Raw genomic sequence first — 20,530 nt, forward strand, 5'->3', positions numbered from 1 at the left:
GCCATTTTTCAAAGCCCACATTTCCAAAACCTGTGTTTTCAGCAATATCTGGAGGGGGTGCTTATAGAGAAGACCAAGTGGCACACATTTGTGGATGCCACCATCTGTCCAAAAAACCTCCCATCCCAGACTGAAAGTATTCAGAGCAGGCATTAAATCTTGTATGCAGTCCTGACCCTGAGCCCTCATTAAGACTAAGTCCAATTGCACCCCCAGATACATGATTCAATAGTTCAAGATGTGTATTCCACTCACTCTCCGATGGTAAAGTGCTGCATCTACACATTTTGCATACATGCACGGCACCAGAGCTAGCCCGAATGGCATCACCGTTAACTAATATGTTGTGCCTTCGAATGCAAATCTCAGAAAGCGCCTGTTTAAAGAGGCAATCTGAATGTGAAAATATATGACCTTCTGGTCCATTGAACTAAACCAATCTTTGGGCCGAATTTGTGGCATTGTCATTTTGAAAGTGCGTTTGTAAACTGCATGGTTGATGGGTCTCAGGTCTAGGACTGGACAGAGATTGCCAACTCTATTATGTGTTCAGATGTAATATGAATTAACAAATTATAATGCTTGGCTTATTGAATATCAGATCCCTTTCTATGAAAGCAGTTTTTGTAAATGATATGATTCATATGATATGAAACAAGATGATTACATCATTTTCTAACCTTTCAAGATTACTTTTATAAACATGAGCCGCATCCAAACGGTAAAGGGAGAAGTGTTGCTACAATTTATACAAATATTTGTAGTATTTCTCAGAGGGAGGGCTTCAGGAATAACTAGTTTGAAGTTATAGTGCTTCATATAACATTATCCAGAGAAACAAGTGTTTCCCCTGTGATCCCCTGCGATGTTTGTACTGTGTAGGATTACCCTTGAACAGTCCATTTCATTAAAAGAACCCAACACCGCATTCCATAGTTTAGAACGATTCCCCATTGAACCATTAGTGCATCATAAAACATGCATTAATGAGACTTTGTCTCCAAAACCAATAGACTGAAACAAACAACGGCCTCGAAATTGCTTCCAATAAGTTGAATTGAATACAAGTATTTACCTCACATATATCTTACGTATCATGTATGTTTTAAATAACCTGTGGAATTATTTCTGTGTGTTTAACTTTCGTTACAGCCTATTCGTAGGGTTTTCTACCTCAATTATAGGAACTAATCACCAGAAGTTGCCTCATACATGTGTATTCTCTGTTTTAGGTTTGCTTTATATTACTCAAGTTAATTTTGTGTGATGATTTCTAGAATTTTGATATAAAGTAGATGTGTGTAGGATGCACCATATTTAAACTATTAAGTTTGCTTATTAAAGCGTTTAAACTAAACTCTCAGGAGTTTGGACACACACGATCACGTGGACATTATGCTAATTACGTGCAAGAACCAGAGCATGGGGCGTAGGTCCCGCCCAAGACCAGATCTGATTGGCTGTCGCACTGTCGCAAGAAGGATGGGTGAGATGGACACGCTTATAACCCAATGACACGCAGCTTTGCATTGCTTTTTGCCCTATTTTTGCAGTGACTTTGCTCTTGCTTATGTTTGGTGTTGACCTTTCCATCGTCTAGCGTGTACTCTTCAAACCACCAAGACTCAAAACTCACCAACTCTTCCATAAGATCCTTCATTTAACTTCGTTAAAGAAAAACCCTCTCAGAGAAACTCCGTTGCATAGCAACCCACAATCCAGGAAGTCTCGCGAACGAAGCACCACCTGGCAGAGCCAACCCACCACTCACCATCGAGTGTTGTCCCTCAGAACGCGTCTCAGGTTGCGGTCAAGAAATAGTGTCTAACGCTAGACACTTGGGACTCCATTCACCCTCCGTTTATAACATCACTTTTCTCTGTCACTGTTTGAATGAATGTTTGTGTGTTTTCGTTAGTTTAGTTTGTGTTTATTAGAGTAGTTCAATAAAGCCTTGTTTGAAAAATAAAGTTTTAATTGTTGGTGATTTTAATATCCATGTTGATAATGGAAAGGATGCATTGAGATCAGCATTCATAGACATTTTGAATTCTATTGGGGTTAGACAACATTTGTCAGGTCCTACTCATTGTTGAAAATCATACACTAGATTTAATACTGTCACATGGAATTGATGATGATGGTGTTGAAATTATGCAGCCAAGTGATGATATCACAGATAATTATCTAGTCTTGTATAAACTTCATATTGCTAAAACTTTAAATTCTACTTCTACTTCTACTTCAATTCCTTAGCACATCTTAAAACTCAGAACATCTTGATGATGTAACAGAAACTATTGACTCTCTCTAAATGCCGTTGCTCCTTTACGCTTAAGGAAGATTAAGGAAAACAGTCTGATACCGTGATATAATGAGCACACTTGTACTCTAAACAGAGCAGCCGGGAAAATGGAGAGCAGCTGGAGGAAAACAAAACTAGAGGTATTTTGTATTGCTTGGCGGGAAAGGAACCTATCCTACAGAAAGCATTAAAAATGGCTAGATCTGATTACTTCTCTTCTCTTGTAGAAACAACAAACAAACATAACCTCAGGTATTCATTCAATACAGTGGGTAAATTAAATAAAAATAAAGCATCATCAAGTGTTGACATTTCATAACAGCACAGCAGTAATGACTTTATGACCTACTTTATTTCCAAGTATTTTATCTATTGGAGATAAAATTGTAACCATGGAGTCGTCAGCTACAGTATTGCATCAGACAGTGCATTATAGATACCCCGAGGAACAGTTCCACTCATTCTCTACTTTAAAACAGGAAGAATTGATTTTAAATCATTTAAACCAACAAAAAGTATGTTAGACCCTATTCCATCTAAACTCCTAATAGAGGTGCTCTCAGAAGTCATAGATCCTCTTCTGACTATTATAAATTTTGTCATTGTCATGAGGATATGTCCCCCAAACCTTCAAACTGACTGCTATTAAGCCTCTCATCAGAAAACCACAACTAGACCCCAAAGAACCAGTTAATTACAGGCCGATCTCGGATCTTCATTTTCTGTCCAAGATACTAGAAAAGGTAAAATCCTCAAAATGATATTCCTTCGTAGAGAAAATGGTATCTGTGAGGATTTAAATTCAAGCTTTAGTCTATATAGTACCAAGGCTGCTCTCATCAGATTTTCAAATAACCTGCTGTTATCATTTGATCATGGTTGTATTTCTCAGAATCAGAATCAAAATCAGAATGAGCTTTATTGCCAGGTATGTTTACACATACAATGAATTTGTGACAGAAGTTTCCACAGTGCAACAGAATGACAGTGTCAGAACAAAAACACAGTTTTGTGTTTACAAGTATACTATGTGCAAATTTGAAGTATAGACTAGGTATGGCGTTAGATAAATTAGTGTATGAGTGTATAAATAGTGATGTGTGTTCCACAGTTATTGTCAAGTGTTCATGAGATGGATTGCCTGGGGGAAGAAACTGTTCCTGTGTCTGACCATTCTGGTTCTCAGAGCTCTGTAGCATCGACCAGATGGCAACAGTTCAAAGGGGAAGTGTGATGTGAGGGGTCCAGAGTGATTTTGCCAGACCTTCTGCTCACTCTGGATAAGTACAGTTGTTGAATAGAAGGGAGGGTTGTACCAATGATTCATATACCCTCTGTAGTCTTCTAAAGGTCAGATTTGGTAGCTAAGCTGAATCAGACAGTTATTGAAGTGCAGAGGACAGATTCAGTGATGGCAGAGTATAACTTTTTCAGCAGCTCCTGTGGCAGGTTGAACTTCCTCAGCTGGTGAAGGATGTACAACCTCTGCTGTGCCTTTTTCACAATGGAGTCCATGTGAATGTCCCACTTAAGGTCCTAAGAGACTCCAGAAAACTGCAGTCACAGTGCTGTCCATGATGGTGAGTGGGGGCAAAGCAGAGGGGTTTCTCCTGAAATCCACGATCATCTCCACAGTTTTGAGTTTGTTGAGTTCCAGGTGTTTGAGACTGCACCAGACATCCAGCTCTTTAACCTGATGTCTGTAGGCAGACTCGTCACTGTCCTGAATGAGGCGATGAGTGTGGTGTCATCTGCAAACTTCAGGATCTTGACAGAGGGCTCTTTAGATGTGCAGTCATTGGTATAGAGGGAGAAGAGCAGTGGGGAGAGAACGCAGCCCTGAGTAGCTCCAGTGCTGATCATACAGGTGCTAGATGTGTATTTTCCCAGCCTCACTAGCTGCTGCCTGTCTGTTAGGAAGCTGTTGATCCACTGACAGATGGAAGTTAGTTTGGGCAGGAGAAGGTTTGGAATGATCGTGTTAAAGGCCGAGCTGAAGTCCTGAAGTCAATAGCATCCTACCATTAGTCACTGGTCTGTCTAGATGTTGCAGAACATAATGCAGTCCAATGTTTACTCCATCATTCACAGACTGTAGGCTCTATAGGCAAACTGAAGACGATCCAGTAAGGGTCCAGTAATGTCCTTCAGGTGGGCTAGCACCAGTTTTTCAAATTACTTCATCACCACAGATGTTAGAGCAACAGGACTGTAGTCATTTAGTTCTGTCATTTTGGATTTCTTTGGGATGGGGATGATGGTGGAGTGGTTGAGGCCTGAAGGGGCTTCACACAGTGATCTGTTGAAGATCTGTGTGATATGTGAGGGCCAGCTGGTCAGCACAGGATTACAGACAGGCTGGTGTAACACAATCTGGGCCTGGTGCTTTTTTCCTTTTCTGCTTCTTGAAGACCTGGAGCACCTCATCTGTGGGGGAGAGTGAGTTTCAGGAGGTCTGATTGGTCTGAATGGTTGTGTTGAGAGGTGTTCAGGGCAGGTGTTGGGTGTTGTTTCAAACCTGCAGTAAAACTCATTCCGATCATCTGCCAGTTGTTGATTCTCCACAGTGCTGGGGGATGGTGTCTTGTAGTTGGTGATCTCCTTCAGACATTTCCACACTGATGCGGAGTTGCTGGAAGTGATCTGAGTCATTATTTTCTAAGAATAATTCCTCTTTGCCACTCTGATCTCCTTTTCCAGTATGTATTTAGCCTGTTTATACAAGACTGTCCCCCTTCCTGTAAGCATCTTCTTTGGCCTGACAGAGATTTCTGAGTTTTGCAGAGAACCATGGTTTGTCATTAGCCACGTTTCCACCACTGAAAACCCAGGAACCAGGATCTAAATAAAGTTACATGTAAAAAAAAAACAAAAACAATGCACCTCAGAAAGTCCCTGTTGGCGAGGTAGTACTTTTTCAAAGTTCCTGGAACTTTTGGGGGTGGGACATGGGCGCTAAACATGCTGATTGGTTGAGTTTACTCAGCATTGTGATTTCAACCACCAGTTATTCGGATCATTTTCGAAATATTACTATTATTGTGTCATGAAATGAGAATGTACTTGTTTAAAACTCAAATCTGTGGTTTATTTATAAAGACAGAACCTATTTAAAAATGTGTTTGCCGATTTCGGAGATGATCCGTTCCATGCGATCAGCGTGACCTCAGTGCTCATGTATCCGCCTAGAGCAGTCTCAACTCGGCTAGCCCTTCTGACATTTGCCACAGGCTCTGATGTCTCTTTAGTGGTTAAACATAAAAAAAATATTTATTTTGGGTAAATCTAACAGGTAATCTTTGGTCTGTATTCAATTTATCTATATGTTAAAATTAAAGCAACATGTATGGGGGGGGGGGGGGGGATAGTTCCATGGCAAAAAAAGTTCCTGGTACAATTGTTCCAGGTCCTTTCGGTGGAAATGCGGCAATTGTTGTAAGTTGTTGTAAGTCCTGGTAGGAATGCACATGTCTTCACTGATATAAGATGTTACAGTCTCCGTGAGCTTGTCTATTAGTGCTATTGAATCGTAGTGCTGCATTCAGCAGCACAAAATTCTCTTGAATAGACTAGAAAACTTTGCTGGCATTAATGGAAGTGTATTAGCATGTTTCAAATTGTACTTATCTGGCCAGCATCAATTTGTTGCAGTAAATGAAGAGGTATCATATCGATCAGTGCAGCATGGAGTACCTCAAGGCTCAGCACTAGGGCCATTACTTTTCACGCTTTACATGTTACCTTTGGGAGATATCATGCGGAAGCACTGTGTTAGCTTTCACTGTTATGGCCTGGAAAAAACAATGGGGAACAATGTGCCAACACTGCCAAACTTCCAAGCCCCTGCCTAGTGTGTATCCGAAGAGCACAGCTAAGGCAAGAGGACAAATTCCAAACCCCGAGTAGAGTGAGCCTTGGCTCCCAAAGGAAGGGGAAGACCAGAGGACTCATAGGAGACGTTGATAGCCTGTTCTTCTGGTCTGGCTCCTGAAAAAGGGGAGGGCAGAAGGCCTGCAGTACTATGGGTTGTGGCGTAACAAAGGGAACTTTAGGAACGTAACCAGCTCGGGGGTATAAAAATACCAGGGGCAAAGTCTAAGTAGTTAGGGGCCACCGAGAGGGCCTGAAGATCTCCAACTCTCTTTTGAGTAGTAATTGCCAATAATAGGGCAGTCTTAAGGGTCAGATGTCTATCTGAGATATCATGAATCGGCTCAAATGGAGCTTTACAAAGAGCCTCTAACACCACAACCAAGTCCCAGGGGGGAAAACGGGACCGTACTGGAGGTCTCAGCCTCAGCGCACCGCGGAGGAAAGTGTAACTAGACTACACTGACTGACTGTTGAAAGGGATGTGGTAAGCAGCTATGGCCACCACATACACCTTTAAGGTGGAGTGAGTTAACCCCGCAGATAGCCTAGCTTGGAAAAACTCAAGAACTGTACCAACTGGGCAATTAACAGGGTCAAGCTGGTGGTCTCTGCACCATGAGGTGAAGAGCTTCCACCTCAGGGGGTACAGTTTCCTCGTAAAGGGAGCTCTGGATTGGAGGAGGGTCTCAACAACTTCGGTTAAGAGACCGGAAGCTATGAACTGTGCCCCTCAGGGTCCACACCCACCACTTTCACATTGAATTATTTTGTGAGAAAGTAGATCTGTCCTGATCGGAATCTCCCATGGAGATGCATCGAGGAGAAAGAAATACTGGGCCCGGCCAGAACAATCTACTAATAGAAGACGGACCCTGTCCCGGTGTACTCTCGCCAGAACTCCCGGGAGCAGAGCGATAGGGGAAAGGCATATAGACGAAGCCTCAGCCTGGTCTGTACCATAGCATCCAGTCCCAGAGGAACTGGATGAACTAGAGAGAAACAGAGGGGACATTGTGATATCTCTTGAGTCGCAGAGAGGTCCAAAAACTCTCCATATCTACTCCATCACTTTGGGGTGAAGCCCCTCAGCCCTCGGCCCATGTCTTGGGACCATAGAAGGATCTGGTGTGCCAGCTTGTACAAGGGGCGCGAATGCATATCTCTCTGGTGACTGATATAAGAGATCGCCAATGTGTTGTCAGTGGGCACCAACACATGGTGACCTCTTAGGTCGGGGAGGAAATATTTCAATTTTCAATGCACAGCTAGCATCTCTAGACAACTGGTATTCCATGTCAGATGGCGACCACTCCACAGACCGCGGGCAGGGTGGCCACTCATGGCACCCCAACCTGTGAGGGATGTGTCTGTCGCTAGCATTACACATCAACCAAGAGCTCCCAGCACCAGGCCCTGATTCAAGAACCAAGGTTTCTTCCATATGTCTAAGGCACGAAGGCATCGCAGCGTGACCTTGATAGTTCGTAATGGATTCCCCCTCAGGGAGAACTGGAGAAAGTACCCTCTTCCTGGCATTCAGTCTCAAACCCAGCCCCCCCATATGTGCGAGAACGACATCTCGTTGTCGAACCGCCATCTGCTCTGATTGAGCTAAAATCAACCAATCGTCGATATAGTTCAGAATGCGGATGCCCTGCATATGGAGGGGAACCAGAGCCGCATCTACACATTTCGTGAACATGCAGGTTGAGAGTGCAAGGCCGAAGGGAAGTACTCGATATTGGTAGGCTTTGCCCCCGAAAGCGAACCTCAGAAACTTCCTGTGTTGTGGAAGGATGGATATATGGAAGTACAGCGCACAAATAGCTTAGTCACACAAACAGTATTAATCCCCTCAGAGATTAAATAGCTGCTCATTAACACTCCCCGTATAATTTTAGGCATAACACTGTTTGTTGTATAATGGTGCTTATGCAACTTTATGTTTGCGCATCTACAAGCTCACCGACACCCTCCTTGTCAATGTCCTCAGAGAAAGAAAGGCAGAGCGTCAAGCCCGATGCTCGAGGGAAGAACCGAAGCTCAGACTTCCGAACCCAGGAATCGGGCAGATCTGATGGGTAAGGTAGGAGGTAAGGACATGCCTGTCTCCATTCCCTCCAGCAGATCGATCTGCAAACCCAACGAATGCCGGCGACGCTACGCCTTGGTGACAGCGGGACCGGTAACGCGAGGAACACTGGTGAAGGCTCACTTTTCGAAGAGAGCCCTCCGGGATCGAAGTACACTGCATATGATTTCACGTGCGCTTTGATCCCAGAGGGCTCTCTTCGAGAAGACCATGCACAGACTGTGTGTATCCCCGCCTCTAATGTTTAGCTTTGTTGAGCAGGGAGGAACACACAATCTGAAACGTGGTCTGGATTCACCCTTCAGATGCCTAGTCTTAGCTTTGCTCTTTAACATACTATAGCTACAGGGACTAATAGTGACAAACGACAATAAATAAGACTGATGAGACAGAATGACATGCACACACAGAGCGCTTGCTGAAAGACAAAAAGCTGAAGTCAGCTGCGTGGCTTTGTGCCTTTATAGCTTCCTGGTCGCTACGTCACCCCACCCGTGACATCACACCCTTCCATTGGACAGATTGCACATGATATACAGAGTTGATCTTGCCAAAGGCGTTTCCCCAAAGCATTCGACGAAGCTCGAGTTCCTAAAGAGGAACATTAATTCATGCGTTCATGAGTCATGACTTCAATATTATATTATTGTAATGCTTTATTGGGTGGTGTTCTGCACGCTTAATAATCAAACTGTAGCCAGTCCAAAATGCAGCAGCAAGAGTTCTTGCTAGAACCAGAAAGAATGAGCATATTAGCGCCGTTTTATCAACACTACACTGGCACCCTATTAACAATTTTTTAGTTTTTATAACATCCGCTCCATTCTCAAAACTCTGATATTACCTAAAATATCAAAATCAACTGTGGGTGGCAGATACTTTTTTTATTTAGCGCCCAAACTCTGGAGTAACCTGCCTAACATTGTTCAGGAGGCAGACACACTCTGTCAGTTTAAATCTAGATTAAAGACCCATCTCTTTAACCAGGCTAAAACATAACACACTAACACATTTCTAATATTAAAATCCGTTAAAGGATTATTAGGCTTCATTAATTAGGAAAACCAGAACCGGACCACTTAGCACACAATGTACTTGCTACATCATTAGAAGAATGGCGTCTATGCTAATATTAGTCATTCGGATCCAGTATGTATCCAGCCCAGATAGTGGATCAGCACCTAGAGAGGACCTTTACATCCCTTAATGTCAGCGGAGACCAGGACAACTAGATAAGCTCCAGAGGCAGATCCACAGTCAAGACCTTGTGTCCTATACGGCCACCGGGACAAGACCATAGGAAACAGATGATTCTTTTGCACAATCTGACTTTGTTGCAGCCTGAATTTTAACCTCTGGTTTCCTCTGGCCAGAGGAGAACTGACCCCCCGACTAAGCCTGGTTTCTTGCAAGGCTTTTTCTCCATTGTGTCACTGATGGGTTTTTGGTTCCTTAATTTCCAGTGATATCGTCGACTTGATAGCACAGTTACTATTTAAACTTAACTGAGCTGGATGATGGCATCATTGAATTTAATGACACCCTATTTTCCTAATTAATGCTGTTCAGTTGCTTTGACACGATCTGTATAGATAAAAATTCTATATAAATAAAGGTGACTTCTGGCTACTTTGGAACAACAAAGTAGCGGCTGTAGAACCAAATCTCTCTCGCACGCTCATAGGGACAACTTCTATTGCATGATTCTCAATGAGTTTGAGAACCTCTTGCCTCAGCACTGACTCGTTGTGAGCGGGTACTGTCGACATAACCACACCCTTGACACACCGGGGTGTTCTGTGCCGAACCTGAAAAATGTAGCCAATCTCTATAACATTCCACTCCCAATCTGAAATGCGCGGGATGGACCACCATGCTCTCACAAATTGGCAAAATGGACAGAGTGCTTGCCCTCTGCATTCTGAGTAATGCCACTGTATGCCAGGGATGCGTATGGGGCATGCTATATGGTAGCATAGGTCGTGTATTGCCTATTAACGGGAAACACAAGCCCTCCCCTGAATGTGTGAGTGACACAGATGTGTGTATGTGTGAAATGTTGAGAGCGAGCCCTGGTGGCGGAGGTCCAAAACTTCGTACATGATACCCCGGGGAGCTGCGAGCCCAACTTTTTTACCGGCTCCATGGCCGAGTGCCGTCTGTGAGAAGCCGCTATCACTAGAAGAGAACAAAAGGCTCTTTTTGTGAGGGTGTAACAGATTTTGTTTCATTCTGAAAAGTCACAACATACTGTAACAGCCAACTGTAATCCTGCAACCACCAAGGGGACTTTGTGAGAACGTTTCAGCACTGATGAAGCAGAAGCAGTAGGAGCTTGCTTCGATAGCTGGTTGGAAGCGGATAGCGATCTACTCCATGCTGTGGGATGTGCCGCAGCCCGGTGCGGCAGGAAATGGCTAATTGCTTTGGAGCATTTCTGTGCCTCAGAAAAGTGCTCCTTGATAGTCTCACAGCATCTCCAAAGAGGCAGGAGGGAGATAAAGGAGTGTTGAGCAGTGTCTAACTGTCCCTAAGACCCTTACCCAGCAAATTCTGCCTCCGCATGGGCGAGACCCAGGCTCAGGACACAGAATTTGTGGGTGCCTGGGGCCTCGACAGGCCCTTAACACAGTATGCTTTTGACATGCTGGAATGCAGAGAGGGAAATGCGTCTTCTTCACAGCGTCTTGAGTAGAAATTTGCATGAAATGGAAGATTTTGAGCTTATGCCACTAAGATTTGACCCCTATTTGCCATCTTGGATGGCATTGGACAGTGAGAGTTGCAACTTCACTGGCATTGTGCAATAAGATTTCTGGTAGGTTTAGGAAGGAAGGGAGTCCACAAAAGCATCAGCTTCTGATGCCATGTTGAGAGACCATTCTCGAGAGGGAACACACAAGCCAGCTCAATACATGTTAAGTTTTAAAAAGACAAAATATTATTTTATTACGCCATCATAGACACATAAAAGTGAGGACATTTTCTGCATTTCCATAGTGACACTCGTGGGGTGTTTGCGTACTTTATCACAGATGAAGTGGATTAGATTATAACATTTGTAAAACTTATTTGAATCAGCCCAAGCCATTGTTGCTAGCTCTAAGTATTTTTTAATTTTGTAAGAGAGGTTTGAGAAGATCTGTTATCAGATCTATGGCAGAAAAAAGTAGAAGTCAGAGAAGATAGGTTTTTGGGAATCTATGTGTTTTTTTCACATTTTTTTCACATTTGCTTACATACGTATTCCATCTGAAATTTTTTATAAAAGCAAAATCATGCTCCCAGTCATGCGATATGGCTCTGCATGGCTGTGATTACCTTTGGCCTTTGTTGTGTCTACGGCTGAATTAAAGCTGTGCTGATATAGATGGAATGCACATGATGTCATAGCAGGTGAAGGTGACTTTGGTTACACCAGAGCAGGTCTTTTGTTCTATCACTAGTAAAAGTGCACTGGTCAAAATGGATCACATTTAACTTGATAACCAATTAAACTGTAGCCTTGACATTAAAATGACAGTCAATCACTTTTTGCAAACCTGACTGAAATGAATGAGTGCCCTAAACTGAATCTTATCTGTAGCAAACTTGTCTGTGACTACTCTTATAAAACTAAAAATAGGTAAAAAATTAATGCTTCTCCTGAAAGCTTAGGCACCTTGGATGATGCCTCACTAACTATAAGGCAAAGACTTAGCAGGCAGCATTTGTGCATGAAACTACCTCACAAAACTGATTTCAGACATACTTCTGAGGCAGTATGTATAATGGTTTAATTATCTACAACAAAACAGAGAGAGCTTTCGTTAAACAAATATTTGATGACTACAATACTATTTTTATGCTAGAAATGACATGAAAAGTCAAAAAGTTTAGTCAAAAACTACATTTGCATACAAATTAACCACCAACCACAATTTTCAGATGCCATATTTACTTGATTTATTAATTTTTTAGCTCAATTGTCTCATTATTTAAGGCACATATTTGTGGTATATCAAAGGCAGTGAAAAATACATATACTGGCTTTAAAAATCAATCAGATGAAGGCATCTTAGAAAATGGACATGAAGCAACAGTAACAATTAATTCTGATGTCCTCCTGCCTTTTAATGTGTCTTCCAAAGGCAGCATTTTTTCATCTTTCAGACACAGCATTGTTGAGCATGTTGAAGATTAGCCAATAGTCTTTTGATTCACTAAATAATAAGATTTCTCACAAAAGCAGTTTATTCTGTGTAGTGAAGCCTCTATTTCACTGATAACCATTACCTGCATACTGCAGTGTTATCCTTTTTAATCTTTCATGGAGGATTGCCTTAAAGTGGCTTTGGTTACACCTACTGAGTGGTAGTAGCATGTGTTTACAACTTACAACAGTCAGAGCAGCATAACGTGATAAAAGTGTGGATATAGAGGAAGAATTGCAATGGTTTAGGGTGCCATTTGGGACAGGGCCTGGGATGTGATATTACCTGTGTTTGTTTTCTGACACTTGGTATAAATTATTATTTTTTCCCCCTTTTTTCCCCTTGGTATTTCTGTTCATGTGTTCTTGCTGCCATATAGTCAAAAATATGGCTGATATCAAAAATCTGGTGACAAACAGATGTGAGTACAAATTATGTAAACATTTATATACATACACTGAATATAAAATTCAATGTCATTGACATAGAAACAATATACAATGTACAAAAATGCACCACGACAAAGCTACAAAAGTAAACTTGACAGAACAAGAGCCTAGCCTCTCCAATCGGTCGAGGTACGTTAGATGAGCACATGTTACTCGCTAATTGATTGGCGCCCCACGCTGATCTGCCTATACGATTAAAACACGCTACGGATATAGGCTACACTAAAAAATGCTAGAGTAACGAATAATTATATGAGACAGCATGCTGTGGTAAATATATATAACATTGGAGCGTAAAACTAAGAGGGAAAAATCCACGCATCGAAATTCGGAATGACAGTAAAATGAGCCCATTTCAGAGGCTCCCAGAGAGATAGAGAGAGAAACTGTCCTTGGTACTGAAGCTGTGAACCCACTTTCAACGACAGCATTCACTGTGGGCTGTGGCAGCCATCATCAATTCTCTCTTCAGTGTAGGCTACTACACGTAATTTTTTAAAATAACATTTAGATATACTTATTTTAATTAAAAAAATATATAAAATAATAAACAATACAATTAAATAATCACATTTTCCATGTATTGACAGTAAACTATTTAACGTTTATTTGTTGCATTTATTAGTGTGGCTGCTCGACAATATGTTTTGTATTATGGCTTCAAGTGGCACATCCGCACAGAACGTAAATAATACAACTTCTCAACCATTTGCATTCATCGACAAAAACGGCATTGTCAAAATCATGCAGCAAATAAAATCCATGGAAAAAAGGTTTCTGATAAAGTGAGAATTTTAACAAGAAAATTTGGATAACAATAATGTTTAGTGGTATGAACGAGTCTCATGAAATGTTACGGCACTTTAAATCTGCACATGAACTCCAATATTAACCAATGCTATAATACACGACGCACACAACAGAGTAGTTCTACATACCTGTGCTGATACGTGCCTTTCTAGCGCGCGTTCTTCAGTTCTTCTCACGCAAATGTTGAACAGCCGTTATGTCATTGCATTGCAGAGAGGTTTTCTGAAGTAGAACCTCTAAAACCCATCACACATGTTTAGGGTAAGAAGTTGAAAAGCGTCTCACATCATGCTGGGCTTAATATTGGTGATGCTCTAACATCTATCTCCCTCTCTCCGCACGTCACTTACGGGTCACGGACAGACAACGACACAATTAGGCTACTGTCTGAATACGTAGCGTAGCCTACTGTACCGATGCTCTTGTTTTATCGGAATTATGTAGATAGGTGATTGTTTGCGGTGTCACTACTGTTATGGATGTTGCATTTTGGGTAACGTGTTATCGTTGCAGAGACTGACTATAAAGCCATAAAGTTTGGAACGCTTCGCGGAATTCTGACCAAGTTTCATTTACTTAAGGGGTTGTTAGACCGACATATAAAACAGCAAATGTAACCGATATAATTTATTTATTTATTTATTTGAGCTGTATGTTTAAGTTCAGGTAAATATGAAACCTTCAGTTTTTACTGCAGTCACGAATGAAAACAAGTCGGCAAGGGATAGAACTATGAAAAAAAAAACTATGTATTGGATTGTACTGTTGTTAACAACATGACAACTGTTAGATTCTAAATTTGTGAGTTGCGAAAATTACGTAATCTAAGACTTTTATATATTTATGCATGCCATTGTAAAGAATGTATCTCTCACAGCCTCGTTTCTTTTCGCGTAAATGGATGAATGCAACATCACGGATGTCAATGGTCCATGGATGCACCACATGAGACTTTATTATGGATGTTGAGATTTAGATGGTCTTTGTAAAGTCTGTTGGGATATGAGTGTCCTGCTTTACTAATTAGATTTTTTTTTTTTGAAAAGTAAAAGACCCAAACATAGATGATTCTGACAGTTGATGTGCAGTTTTAATTTTAATCTAATCTATATAGGCCTATATATTAGAATATTCTAATGCAATGTGTCAAGGGGAAAACTCCCGTTGGAAATGTTCTGGTAACATGACTGACAATGTCCTGAGCTTCTGGATAAAATATTAAGAATGCCTATTTCATGCTTCTTATGACTCTCTTAGCATTAACATTTTATCTGCACCCTGCTCTGCTAAATGAGACATCATAACAGATCACCACAGTCAGTGTCAACTTTATCTTCAAGAAGGGACATGTGCAGACTGAGTTTCATTTTCCCTTCTTTATTTGCAATATCATACATTAGGTATAAATGGCAACAAGGACTGCATGGAAAAAAGCATATAATCTGTTAAGACAACAAAGGCATGGCTAACATACACTGCTACAAAATACAACATATACATGTATGCACCAATATTAGTATGTAAGAACAGAGATAGTGCTTTGGGTTTAATTCTGTACCTTGCTATTTAAGAGACAGAAAGTGATTAAAGTAAGGCATTATGTTGATTTTGTCCTCTAAATGAAAAAAAAAAAAATTGATGAAAATAAAACAGGTGGTCTGAGTCACACAAAGCAAAAGGACAATAGAGTGGTGTATCACATATCATGTATCATGTAACAGCGATATCATTGACTTGATTTGCAAATAAATGCACAGACACTATTTAAACTGAACAGAGATGACATCACTGAATTCAATGATGAACTGCCTTTAACTTTCATTATGCATTATTGACAGTTTTCCTAATGAATGTTGTTCAGTTGCTTTGAAGCAATGTATTTTGTTTAAAGACCTATATAAATAAAGGTGACGTACTAACTAATGTACACATTAAGAACACAGAGTAATGAGCAAATCTTATGGTAAAATGAGGAGCAAAGTTCTTGGTCTTCTCTTCAACAAACACAAAATGTAATATTACTGGAACAAACATGAACTGCTAATTGGGAAAAGGTAATTCCACCTTGTTTTTGTAATTTGGGTGTCAAATAATAAAGAATGAATTAAACTTTATTACAATACATGACTACAGAAGCAGAATCGGCACATTTAAAAGACAAGTTCACCCCATTCTGTCATTCATTCGCTCATATATTTCCAAACCTGTATGACTTACTTTCTTCTAAGGAAGAATATATCCTGATTAACATCTCCATAATTGTTTTTATTTTCATTAAATGGTAACTAAAACTGTCTGGCTACTAACAATCTTCAAAATATATAATAATAAAAAAAAAAAAATCATTATGGTGAGTGAATGATGACAAAATTGCAATTTTTGGGTGAACTTTTCCTTCAAAGAAAAGCTATACAACTTAAGGAATGAAACAAGCAACAATATAAGCAGTTCATTCATTCATTTGTTCATGTATTCAGTCATTAATTCAGCAGCACAGGAATATAAATAAATGGGTAAGGCAAGTGGATCATCTTACAGCAGAGGAAACTCAAAACATGCCATGTTAAACCATTTTGTTTCCGTTTTTCTTTTAAACGGATATGCAACTTTCTTTATAACAGCCAAGGTAATGCACATAACTGAACGGCAGATACAGAGAGCAAAAGATGCTCTACTATGATCTCAAGAGCAGTAACAACATTCAGTTAACAGTATGGCTATGAGACTAGTGCACAAAATACTGGATCCAATACTGGAAAATGTTGTGGCTATGCAGTTAGTGCAATGTTGGTTCTGCTGGTTTCAGCATGGCACCGACACAAAGCTGTTTTTTGGAAAGCCCCAAGAAAAGAAAGATGGGAGTTTGCATACATTTTCAACAAAGGTGTTTTTAGCATGAAGGGATTTTTTACGGCAGGATCACCATTAATAAATCATAAAAAAAAGAAAAGAAAAGAAAAAAAAAAGAAGAGAGCAGTTAGCTAATCTAAACTACAGGCATGGTGCCACATTTCCATATATTTGCTGTTACATTATAAAAAAAGAGGGGAAATACATTATTACAAACACAAACTGGCAGGTATGTTGCTAGAAAAAAACTGACACCTTTGATCTAAAATCAAACCAATAAAAATCGAACCAAACCGATTATCCCATGTGTGATTTTGATCTAATGCTGAAATTTAATATATACTTTGCATTACTTCTAACAACCAGAAAAAGATGGGAAGAACAATACAGAATCACAAATTACAATATCAAGACATTAAAATAATTGAAATTCAGAGGTATTAAATAAGTGAAAGGAGAAAAAAATATTTCATATGTATCTGCCTTGTTCATACTCCATGCTGTAATAAGCCGTATAATCTAAATATTATATTCCACTGATAACTAAACATTCTTCATAAATACATCTTTTCAAGTGGATTTTCATACCAAAACATGCAAGCAAAGGCAAGTTCTCAGACCATAGTAGGATGACAGCAGCCAATCAGCTCATATTATAAAACCACGGAATCCGTTTAGGTCACACACAACAGCCAAAAGCAAAGGTGTTTTGACAAAGTACAGTTGGAAAATCGAATGGCGAAAGCACATTTGTAAACGATTTCATTATGCAAACTACAAGGTCATTTCCATATCATTTTACTGTGTTTACAACAGTACACACCAATGATACCAATTACACAAATATTTACCTGAATAATAGCATTATAATAGATAACTGTGTAATGATGTGGTTAATTAAAGATTACACATTTAAAAGGGACAATAAAAGTTGGACTATGAAAGTTACTAAAACATTTAAACCATCTAATAATTCACCTATGATTTTATGGCAAGGTCAGAGTTCACCCAAAAATGAATATCCTTTCATCCTTTACACACCATTTACTCATGCTGGTAACCAAACAGTAGCTGGTAGCCACTGACCTCCTTAGTATGGGAGAAAAATACAGTGGAATTACTACCGCCAAATTGTTGCTGGCCAACATTCTTCAAACTATCTTATTTTGTGTTCAACAGAAGAAACAACTCATACAGGTTCAGAACAACTTGAGGTTGAGTGAAAAGATGAATTTACCTTTTTGAGTGAACCTGCCCCTTTAACAGTTGATGCAAACTCACTTTCATTCTTTTGTAAATTTGCCCTAATGTCACAGAAATTTCACCACTGTATTGTAATGACATCACATTTAGTTGGTATTAAAAGGTTCTTATACTGTTTAAATGGCATTTATTATTAAGTATAACCAAAACATTGAAGCAGCAAGAGGAGAAATATGGTATAATTAATTGTGTTACATTTTACAATCAATTATGTTAAATCCAAACATAATGATGTAAAGGTAATTTGGCAGGTATAGCAGAGATTAACATTTACTATTCAGTATTTACTTGTATGCAGACAATGAGTTTAAGAACAACATAATTAGAGCTTCGAACACTTAAATATTTCCCCCTCTCATAATATCCCTCATTTCCCGAAACAAAACAGACACGCACACATGCACACATTTTTCTCATGTTCACAGGATATTTCTACTATGGCAAAAAAGAGGGTATTCTAAAAACACTTGGTGAATTAAAGGGATAATGAGGTAATACCTTTATTATTCTGTCATTTGGGTAATATATGGGTATCTTGGAACATGAAACCTATCATAATATCTCACGAATCCACAGCTGTCAATAGCAGAAACTCTTGGCACACATTTTTACCATAGAACAAACAGAAAATGCAAACAAGTTGTTAAACTGGTGTGCCTAGTTGTCATGTCATACCTGAAATATGTGCAAATATTAGACTGAGTTATATTTATTATTTTATTTAAAACATTTAACGATACTTACAATGAGAAAACACTGCAGACTCCAGAATGTGAAGTAATTCTGTAAAAAGATAAATTGGTATAGTACTAAGGGGAAGACAGAAACCCCATTGGCTTTGGTGATTACCTTTAGAAATCCTGAATGGGAAGACTGTCTTAGGAAGCACACAACTCTGTATTTGTTATTGGGCTTTGGGTAGAGGTGGTGAAATCATGCTGTTTCAGCCACCAGTGGCTTGAGATAAGATGGTCTCCTAGACTTTTAAAAACTGGTCTTCACTAAGTCAGACAATCAGTTTATAATGTAAACAGCCCAGTTTAAGTGGTACTCTTTTTTTTAATTAAATCTCTCAATCTATTTTCAATCATTAAGGTAAACTCTTCGACTGGCCTACATTGAAATGATGTGAAAAATGTGTAAAATAACTGCTAGATTTTGAAGCAAAAAAAAAAAAAAAAAAAGACATGACAACTAGAGCTAACTGTGGTTTTGGTTTAACATTTGTTAGATAAAAGGCTAAAGGAAATGGAAGAGTTTTGGGGTAGTAGGTAGATTCACAATCATTCCCTCCTTTGTCCCATTCTATTCACTGTTGATGAGGGAAGGATGGACGAATTGAGGGTTGATGAAGGAAAATCCATCGAATTCCGCCTGGTCGATGTTGGCGATAACCAGCTCATCAGGAGGGGTCAGCTGTGGCTGTGTGCGTGTGAAGAACTTGTCAAAGTTCTCTGCTCCTTTTCCACACTATAAAACAAAAAAGAGGTAGAAAGAAAAGATTACTTCTGACACAATTTACTGTGATACTACCAACATGTAGTGTTAATCCCTTCATTACCTACAGACAGAAATGAAGTCAAAGTTTTTTTTTTAAAATATACATTGTAATGCAGACAACAAACACGGTTTAAAGTTACACTGTTTTATCTGCACATGGTTTGAACTCTAAATAAAGCAGATTTTAAATGGTTCATTTGTTTTACATTATTTGTTGGAAATATGAGATTTTGATGTTAAATATGAGCCTATTTATGTTAGTTCCCAATTCCCTCATGTCCAACGCACAGATTAGAACTCCTCAGATTTCAGATTATATGCCCTAGTTCCTCTTCATCTGGATGATAATGCAATTGGCTCTACTAGTTTAGAGAACACAGATGTGGAAGCCAAACATTCTGGCAACTGACAGCAGCTTCTGACATGAGTACTTTGCATTAATGTGCTAAAATAACTGTAAAATCTCAAATGAAATGTGAAACTTAAATGATTTATTTGGTAGAATAAATTGTCGTCTGACAAAACAACATGGTAATCACAATAGCCTACTAGCTATTCTCATTTATTATTCTTCACGACAGACTCGTGAGTAATTCTAAACCTCATAAGCATCTTGACAAATTACCTGAACTAGTTTAAGTGGAAAGCACATTAATACCTTTATTTAACCTCCATACCATGTGCATGAAAAAGTTCCAGAAGCACATTTATAATAACCCTATTATTATGATTAATAAATTATTCAAATCTCCTTATCAATGATATATACATATGTGGGTTATACAGCGTGCAGGATTCAGACCCTTCTTTTAGGGCTTTTATTAAATAGTTTTAATACAAAACCAACAGCCAACAACATTTCCTTTTATGACTTCACTCAATGTTTAAAAGAAGGCTGGTCAGTTTATATCTCTTAACCAAATTAACACATTTAATTATGCCCCTGTATCAATTTTTTTTCCTTCCATGGAAGAAATTTAAGAAAAGCGAAAAGTGTCACGGCCACTATTAAAAAAAAAAAAAAAAAAAAAAGAGTAAACTGATCTAAATGATGATTTCAATTCAACTTATCAATTCATTATCATGTAACTAAGTAATGTCTTTAATCACCTGACTTCCCAAATTTAACACGCACAATCAAAAACAGTTACAAGAAAGCAAGAAATAAAGAATATGGAGTTTCCTTTTGTAAAGC

At 39.4% G+C, this 20,530-nt stretch overlaps 2 protein-coding genes across 2 annotated transcripts in view; both read right to left on the reverse strand.

Moving 5' to 3' along the window:
- cacng5a (calcium channel, voltage-dependent, gamma subunit 5a) overlaps positions 1 to 14,068 on the reverse strand; it is a 45,874-nt gene extending 31,806 nt beyond the window's left edge. Inside the window, exon 1 of the mRNA XM_026262714.1 lies at positions 13,851 to 14,068. The gene's annotated coding sequence lies outside the window, so the exon portion shown is untranslated. The remainder of the gene's footprint in view (positions 1 to 13,850) is intronic.
- A 1,995-nt stretch (positions 14,069 to 16,063) lies between these two features.
- Positions 16,064 to 20,530, reverse strand: part of prkcaa (protein kinase C, alpha, a) — a 121,054-nt gene continuing 116,587 nt past the window's right edge. The window contains exon 17 of the mRNA XM_026262726.1: positions 16,064 to 19,305. Within this exon, the coding sequence (XP_026118511.1) occupies positions 19,141 to 19,305 (165 nt within the window). The 3' untranslated portion in view covers positions 16,064 to 19,140. The remainder of the gene's footprint in view (positions 19,306 to 20,530) is intronic.

Source organism: Carassius auratus, chromosome 6 (assembly GCF_003368295.1).
Source record: "Carassius auratus strain Wakin chromosome 6, ASM336829v1, whole genome shotgun sequence".
In the NCBI taxonomy this organism is placed as follows: Eukaryota; Metazoa; Chordata; class Actinopteri; order Cypriniformes; family Cyprinidae; genus Carassius; species Carassius auratus.